The sequence below is a fragment of the Leopardus geoffroyi genome, chromosome E2 (genome assembly GCF_018350155.1).
Source record: "Leopardus geoffroyi isolate Oge1 chromosome E2, O.geoffroyi_Oge1_pat1.0, whole genome shotgun sequence".
In the NCBI taxonomy this organism is placed as follows: domain Eukaryota; kingdom Metazoa; phylum Chordata; class Mammalia; order Carnivora; family Felidae; genus Leopardus; species Leopardus geoffroyi.
In genome coordinates, this window is record NC_059335.1 from 6,943,498 (window position 1) to 6,952,004 (window position 8,507).

Here is an 8,507-nt window from a genome sequence, read left to right on the forward strand (position 1 = left end):
GGGCAGAGGCTGTCTTGGGCAGCATCAGGACGCAAACATCTCTGTAAGGTCTGCTGTCTGCCAGTCTCTGCTCTAAGTGCCTCACACAGAACTCACTTTATTCCCAACGACCCTGGGACCTCGATATTATTAATAACCCCGTTTTACAGATGAGGTAAGCGAGGTTAGGTATTGCTCGAGGCTACAAAGCGTCTGGCACAGAGGAGATGGTCAACAATCACGTGTTGAAGCAACGGTTGGGAGAGAGGAAGTTCTCAAGTTCTCAGAGAGAAGAGGCCGACAGAGAAGGGGGGTCTAAAGAGTTGCGTTTCAGACTACAGATGGCTTCTGATGGGTGGTGTCACTTCACTCGCCTCCTTTTGTGAAAGGTCACAGAGAATGTCATTTTGAAAACTGCAGGGAACACAGCCCCAGCCCCCGGAGAGCACCCCTGCACCCCTCCACGGCCGAAGCGAAGGCAGTGACTCAAGGCTTGCCGCGCCCAGCCCCGGCGCGCACACACTCTGCCCACGCACCCTCAGCGGGCGTGCGCACCCCCTTCTCGTGGAGATCCCCCACTTCGGGCACCCCCGGCGTCTCCTTCACCCCTTGCTGGGCACGCGTCCAGCCCCCTTGCAGCGCCCGCCCCGCGCCCCTCGGCTGCGGCGCCCGCGCTCACCCGTCACGATGTGCGTGGCTCCCACGAGGCGCGCCCCTTCCTCCAGCGCGCGGCGCCGCAGGACCCCGCAGAAGGTGCAGCAGGCGCGGCTGCGGCCGGAGCCGGCCGTGCTGCGGGCCACGGCGTCCATCGTCCAGCCCCCGAAGAGGTCGGCGTAGGCCACGACGGTGAGCGGGAGGTCCCAGCGCGCCGCCTGGCGCCGCACGGCCGCCAGCGCCGCGTCCCGGTAGCCGCCGATGCCCTCGTCCACGGCCACCAGGCGCAGCGAGACGCCCAGGCGCGGCGCCAGCTCGCGCAGCACGTGCGCCAGCACCGTGGAGTCCTTGCCGCCGGAGGCGCCCACGGCCACCACGGCGCCGGGCGGCAGCAGGCGGCCCGCCAGCACCGTGTGCAGCACCTCGGCCTCGAAGGCGGCGCAGAAGCAGGCGCCGCACAGCGCTTGGCCGGAGCGCGGGCGGCGGAGGGCGGCGCGCGCCGCGTGGCAGGAGGCGCACTGCGGCGCGGGCATCGCGGGTTCCGGGCGGGCGGGCGGGGAGGAGTCGGCTGCCCCTGGACAGGGAGAGAGGGGAGGCAGGTTACGTGCGGATTCCGGATTGCGGGGTCGATGCCTCCGGGAAGCCTGCCTGGATAGCGCCCAGAGTGCATATACCCATTGCCTGGAACCCTCTCCCAGCACATGTGCAGGATTGGCACCTTCAAGTCTCAGCGTAAGCTTTTCATCATTCATTCCTTCATTCAACAGGTATCCATCATTGCCTCCCATCTACCCAAAATGCGTTCGATACTGGAACAGCAGTGAACAAAATAGGAAAGGTTGCAGGCACGACGTTGTAGGGGAGGAGCCAACCCATGATAAGTAAATAACCAAGACACTTTACAAATATAAGGAGTAATATGAGGGAATTATCCTCTGAACTGGGGCCAGAAGGATGAGAAGGAGTCAGGCAATTCGATCAGGGTGGGAAGAATGTTCCAGATAGTTAATAGCAAAGGCAAAGGACGTGAAGGGAAGGGCCTATATTCAGTTGTTTGGAAAGTGAGTTATGGGTGAGGACAAGAGAAGATCGGGGGCTTGGAGGTTGGCAGGGTGAAAAGGTTGGATTTTATTCTGAATCAGCTGAGAACCGTTAGATGGTTGAAAGCTGTGGAGTGATAGGATGTGACTTATATTTTGACAGGATGCCTCAGGCTGCTGCGTGGGAACAGAGTGGAGAGTGGCGAGGGCAGACACCGGTAGACCAGTGAGGAGGCTCCTACAATGGTCCAGATGAGCCGTAATGTGGCTAAGGGCTGAGCAGAGGCAGTGGAAGTGGAGAGAAGTGGTCAGATTCTGGATCTCTTCTGGAAATAGAGTAGGTTGGACTCACACGAGACTTGGTTGAACGAGGCAATAGATGAGAGAAACAGAGGACTGACGACTTCAAGGTTCTGCCTTCAGCACTTGCAAGGATAGTGGGACCATTTCATGGGGAGGACGTGGGAAAGAGGGAAGAATAGGGAAATACTGCGAGAGGCGTAGGTTTAGTCCAGAGAATCTGTAACTTTGTTTGGGCATGGCAATTTGGAGGTCCTTTGTTTGCTCTGAAGTCTTTCCTGAAACCTGAGCTGGGTCTGGCGCCTCCTCTGGGCTCTCATGGCCGCCTGACACCCCCCAGGCCAGCTCTGATCACTCTAGATTGTAACCAGGGCAGAGGAGGCTGCGTTCGAACCGTCCTCAGGTTGAGGGTGGAAGCTAGGAATCAGAACCTAGACAGGCTCCAAAGCGGGTCAGCAGGGGCACCGGACACAGGCGTTGGAGGATCGCGGAGAGCGGTGCCATCTCTCCAGGGATGCCTACCGGAATGCGTGGGAAGGTAAGATGGAGACCCTCAACTCCTACACGGCAGCACGACAAAGAGCCGAGATCGGCCTGCTGAGGAGGGGAAACTCACGTGAGTAGAACCCGCGCTGGGAAATCCAGGCTCCGAGAAAACGCGGAAGCGGGTGGAGGGACTACGATTCCCAGAAGGCTTTGGGTTTACCCGCCTACGACTCCCAGGTGCCGGCGCGGCGGCTTGGCCCTCATCGCCATCAGCTGCGAGACCAGTTGGGCGCACACGCTGCCAACCTCGCCGTGACGTCACGCTCTCCGCCCAAGGCTCCCAGAGTGCTCCCGGCCAGGCCGACACGTCCCCCGTCTGCGCCTGCGCAAAAACAGGTGGGCCGTCTGAATTCTGTGTGCCACCGTGCACTGTGCACTTTATTCTAGAGAAGGAATGAATGCTTTCCAGATTTTCTGCTCTTATGGAAGTATGATAGAATTTATGGTGCGACCGGAGAGTTGTCGGGGTGGGGGGAAGAGAGGGATAAGGGCACGCAAGGGAGAGGCCGCGCGTGCAACCGCACATTGCAAGGCTTGGGCTGCGGCGCACGGTGCACGAAGTGGGCTTTTATGCGCTCCGCCCGCAGGCGTGGGAGTGGGTGCGCGCGGGTTCCCAGAGCCGCGGCGGTGCGGGCTGGGGGCGCCTTGCGTCCGCTGAGCCGACAACGGGCGGTTTGCGGTTCCCCACGCGGGTACCGGGCTGGGGGCGGAACCCAGTGGGCAGCTACGCTCAGGTGTAGCGCACGGACGAGTGCGTGCGCCTCCAGCCTTGTGGAGTTGAAGGCAGAGCTCGAGATGGAGGACAGGTGAGCCCCAAGACACGGAGGGTTTCCGAGGGCACAAGCCTCCGAAAGCAAAAAACCGAGCACTCTCCCGGGTGCTGGGGCACATTTGGAGTATCTGAAGCTGTCGCGAGGGTTGAACCCTGGTTATCGGGCTCCTACGTTAGTGATTTCCTGAGGCTTCCTGTGTGCCGGATCCTGCCCTCGGGGACACAGGAGTGTCATGCCTGGGTGGGGAGTTGAGGGTGATGAAGCTTGATGTGGAGGGACCAGATGTCAGGGGCTGCGGGAACCCAGAGGTTACAAGTGCCGCTAGCCAGGACATGGGGGAAAGAACTGCGCTCGCTGAGCAATTAGCATGCGCTCGGCACGTACCGTCCACATTCCTCCTCTGTAAAGTGCGCCTAACAACAGAGGCTGCCCCACAGGCTGTTTGTGAACATAAATGAGTTAATATGGCACGTGTGTATGCGCCAAACAGTAAACTTTCATTATTCTCCTCCCATTTAATTCTCCTAATCAAGGTCGGCTTCTCTTTGGGGACCAAGCCTAATAGTTCTTTTCAGGAAAGGAGATGAAGTTTCAAAACTGACAGTTTTTTAAGCCAAGTCCTCAGTTTGGGGTGGTTTTGTGCCCCAGGGAACATTTGGCACTATCTGGAGACGTGTTTGGTTGTCACAACCACGGACCAGGGCAGGGATGGGACTGGTGTTTGGTAGGTAGAGGCCAAGTGTGGTGCTGAATACAGTGTGCACAGGCTGGCCTCTTACTGCAAAGAATTATCCAGTTTGAAACGATAGTGCCAAAGCCGAGGAACGCTGGCCTGAGTGGTGTTCTTCTGTGATGTACATTCATTTTTCTGCCCCAAAACTAGTATACAAATTCAGGTGTTTCTGTGTTGGTTTTAGTCTCCTACTTTGCAAGTTTCTCTAATTAAATGTTTGAGTAGATCTCAACACCACCTGTATACTTTTGAGTGAGAAGTTAATAACAAGGATTACCCTCAAGACTAGACGTCATTGGCAACAAGAGGATGTGAAAGCCAGCCTGCGCCACTTGCTTAGTCATGCGACCTTGAACCTTTCTGTGCCTCAGTGTCCTCTGTGGGGGTGATAAAGCAGTTGTTGGGATAAAGAGGTAAATGAGTTAACATGTAAAGCTTGGGAGTGCCTGGGAGGCTCAGTTGGTTAAGCAACCGATTTCGGCTCAGGTCATGATCCTGCGATTCGTGAGTGCGAGCTCCGCGTCAGGCTCTGTGCTGACAGCTCAGAGCCTGGAGCCTGCTTCAGATTCTGTGTCTCCCTCTCTCTCTCTGCCCCTGCCCCACTTGTGCTCTGTCTGTCTCTCCTTTTCTCTCTCTCAAAAGTAAATAAACATTAAAAAGTATATTTAAAAACATCATATAAAACATGAAGGTCAGTGCTTGGTGCTTAATAAGTGTTTGGGGTGGGGGTGTGCTGGTCCCTTATGTCACTTCCCTGGGGTGGCAGTGGTTGGGAGTGTTGAGAATGGGACCAGTCCCTGTAGTCCTTAGTGGCCACATTCACCAGCAAGCTGGCACAGTTTGGGCAGAGGTTCCTCACGGATGTTTTGCAAACATTTTTATGTTTTGTTTGCTGCAACATGTTAATTAATATTCCAGTGGAAAAGACTGTAAGTTGGTGTTGGGGGTTTCTGGAGAGGGCAGATGACTAGCTTTCATCACCTGCAGGGTAAGGTCGAATCCCTCAGCCTGGTGTTTGCAACCATGCCCTTGACGACTTTTTAGCCTCTCCCATCCCTGAGATTCTGGCAGGTCCCCCCCAGTCGCCAGCGAAGTAACTTTTCTGCCAGGTGTTTGCACGTTTTGTCCTCTCTTCCTGAAGACCCTCCCTCCCTCACCCCTCCTCCCCACCACACTGATTCCTGTTTGTCATCCGAGCAGCCATGTGGATGTACTTTTTCCAGGTAGACTACGGGACCTATCCTACCTTGCACTGCGTTAACAAGCCACCTCTAGGCTCACTTTGTCAGAGGCCCCGTCACCTTGGGCTGTGACTGTGACTGTTTCAGTGTCTCTTTGGGTTGGGAGCTCCTTGAAAGAGGGCTTCGGTTGGATTTGCATCTGGGTCCCAGCGTCTAGGCACAAGGCCTCGTACAGAACAGGCAAGGTACTCAAGGCCCTTGCTGAGCTGTTGCTGGCTTACCTCTCCTTTCTTGTCCCCTACTGTGATCTGTACCCCAGTGAGCATGAAGCCCAGGCAGGAAACTTGCCACGTGGTATTGTGGTTAAAGACAGAACAGCTTGGTTCTGATCGCGGGATTACCAACCTGGTTGTGTAACTGTGGACAGCTTACATATTCTCACCTGTAAGGTAGAAATAATAATGGTACAGTCTTCACATGATGAGAGCAGTGGTTCTCAATCTGAGATGATTTTGGCCCCCAGAGGACATTTGGCAGGGACAGTTTTGGTTGTTACACCTGGGGTTGAGGCATACTGGCATCCAGCAGTGTTATAAATCTCAAACACACAGGACAGCCCCAATAGCAAAGAACTAACGTGCCCAAAATGTCAGTAGTCCTGAGGTTGAGGAGAGGGCACACCTGATGAATACTTGTAACAGCTCTTGGGCCACAGTAAATGCTCCGTAGATCTGGCTGCCATCACCTCCGCTACTTACGCGTGCCAAGCTCTCTGGTGACTCCTTCTCCCTCTGCCTAGAGTGCCTTTCCATCACTTGGCATTGGTGTTGAATGCCTGCTTACCCTTCTGGAACTACCCAGAATGCTACCTCTTTGGGGAAGCCTTTCCTGACCTCTGTCACCTTCAGCCCCCAAGACACCCTCAACCAGGCAGTGGAAAGAACTTTGGAATCACACACAGGCCTAGACTCGGATTCATGCTCTTTTCTTACATCTGAGTGACTTTAGACCTCAGTGACCTTATCTGTGAAGTCAAAGGGTGGCTTTGAAGATGAAATGGATCCACACTGGGTTAGTGTTCAATTAAGGTCAGGACTCCCTTTGTGGATTACATTAGTTTATAAACCCTAAAAGCTTAATGTTGGTTTAGATTAGGGGAAATTGTTGGGGTGCCTGGGTGGCTCAGGCAGTTGAATGTCCGACTCTTGATTTCGGCTCCAGTCGTGATCCCAGGGTTGTGGGATCGAGCCCCGCATCTGGCTCTGCGCTGACAGCACAGAGCCTGCTTGGAATTCTCTCTGCCCATTCCCTGCACACGCATGCACTCTCTCTCTCTCTCTCTCTTTTTTTTTTTTTTTTAATTTTTTTTTTCAACGTTTATTTATTTTTGGGACAGAGAGAGACAGAGCATGAACGGGGGAGGGGCAGAGAGAGAGGGAGACACAGAATCGGAAACAGGCTCCAGGCTCTGAGCCATCAGCCCAGAGCCCGACGCGGGGCTCGAACTCACGGACCGCGAGATCGTGACCTGGCTGAAGTCGGACGCTAAACCGACTGCGCCACCCAGGCGCCCCTCTCTCTCTCTTTTAAAATAAATGAATAGAGGGGCGCCTGGGTGGCTCAGTCGGTTAAGCGGCCGATTTCAGCTCAGGTCATGATCTCGCGGTCCGTGAGTTCGAGCCCCGCGTCAGGCTCTGTGCTGACGGCTCAGAGCCTGGAGCCTGTTTCAGATTCTGTGTCTCCCTCTCTCTCTGACCCTTCCCCGTTCATGCTCCGTCTCTGTCTCAAAAATAAATAAATGTATTAAAAAAATAGAATAAAATAAATGAATAGATAAACAAATATTTTTAAAAATTTAAATTGACATCTGACATTTTTCAACATTAAATTTTTTTCTTGTCACTCAGAGCCAGAAGTCATTATACATTGTATGAGGTGACAGGAGATGGGGATTGTTTGTTAATAGAATGACTATTTTATGACATGATTCACATAAGCTTTAAGTACCTAAGAGAAAAATGCACACCATGTCTAATGGGGATCGTTTATTTTTTACCTGAATATTTTATTCGGTATCACTTGAAAACTTTGTCCCTGAAAACATTCCAGTTAATTTTTTTTTTTTTTAAATTAGCTCCTCTAAGCTGTAATGCTTTGGTTGTTCTGAATACAGGATGTCCCGACATGGACCAAGAGTCACCTTCGAGGGGTAGAGTAGACGTACACTCCTGTGTGGGGAGTTGTGTATACACCCCACTCTGAAGACCTCTTGTAGATAAAACAGGTTCTATATATACAGATACGTTTCCCACCTTCTTGAACGTACATCAAGAAGCTCAGGGGTTGCTTTAGAGCGAACACACAGTCTGGTCTGGGGCATGTATGTCTGAGCTTATCAGATCCAGCCCGAAAGAGAACTTCCCCGTGAAGAAGAAAATAGGTTTCATTCTTACAGAAGAACCACATTTCTAATGTTAGAGTTTCTTGGGAATGAGGGGCTTCCGGATGGCTTGGTTTCAGCATCCTCCCTCTGGTTGGCTGTGTGTTTTCTGGAGAGTGTGGGCCTGGGAGGGTCAGTAGTGTGTGTGACAGGTCAGCCAGAGGCCCTCTCCCTTTTCGTGAAAGAGGGACCTGATGAACGTGGGTTGGGGCAGAGAGAACGCTAGGCATTGTCATCCTCAAACCACAGCCCCCCTCAGCCTGACTCCAAAAACAGAGCTGGGGGCGGGGAGTATGTTAGGAACCCTCCAGGAGGAAGGGACTACTTCGTGGGCGGAAGCAGAGAGTCCAGACTCCTTGGGGGAGACTCTGGGTCTCCTGGGTCATAATAGGCTCTTAAGGGATGTACAGACACAACATGGCAGCCAGACAGAGCCTGCTTTCTCCAAACGCACATACACCTTATGAAATGAAACTTGGAAACCTGTCACTTGGAAAATGTAGGTGTGCTAATTTGAGTCACGTAACACGAGTGAAGGTCGCTGTTTAAGACGCCAGGCTTTTTTTCTTGAACTCTTACGTAACTTTGGGAAACCATATGCAATTGATTTTATTCTAGCTGGTTCACCTTTCAGCACTAGTGGAATGGATCCTTTGCTGTTTTTTGAAGAAGTAACAGGAACACACTCTTAGGCTTTCACACCTATAGTCACACAGTTATGCTGCCAAGTTCTTTTTTTAAAAAAATAATTGTTCAGGGGCACCTAGGTGGCTCACTTGGTTAGGCATCTGACTTCGGCTCAGGTCATGATCTCAACGGTTCCTGAGTTCAAGCCCTGAGTCGTGCTCTGTGCTGACAGCT

At 53.1% G+C, this 8,507-nt stretch overlaps 1 protein-coding gene and 1 long non-coding RNA gene across 2 annotated transcripts in view; both read right to left on the minus strand.

The window, feature by feature from the left end:
- Window positions 1-1,204, minus strand: part of LOC123578005 (cytoplasmic tRNA 2-thiolation protein 1) — a 2,716-nt gene extending 1,512 nt beyond the window's left edge. Inside the window, exon 1 of the mRNA XM_045440493.1 lies at window positions 659-1,204. Within this exon, the coding sequence (XP_045296449.1) occupies window positions 659-1,166 (508 nt within the window). The 5' untranslated portion in view covers window positions 1,167-1,204. The remainder of the gene's footprint in view (window positions 1-658) is intronic.
- The window catches only part of LOC123578033, a 14,819-nt gene extending 7,373 nt beyond the window's left edge, over window positions 1-7,446 (minus strand). The window contains exon 1 of the long non-coding RNA XR_006702205.1: window positions 7,433-7,446. This is a non-coding gene — a long non-coding RNA (uncharacterized LOC123578033). The remainder of the gene's footprint in view (window positions 1-7,432) is intronic.
- Between the last annotated feature and the right edge of the window lie 1,061 nt (window positions 7,447-8,507).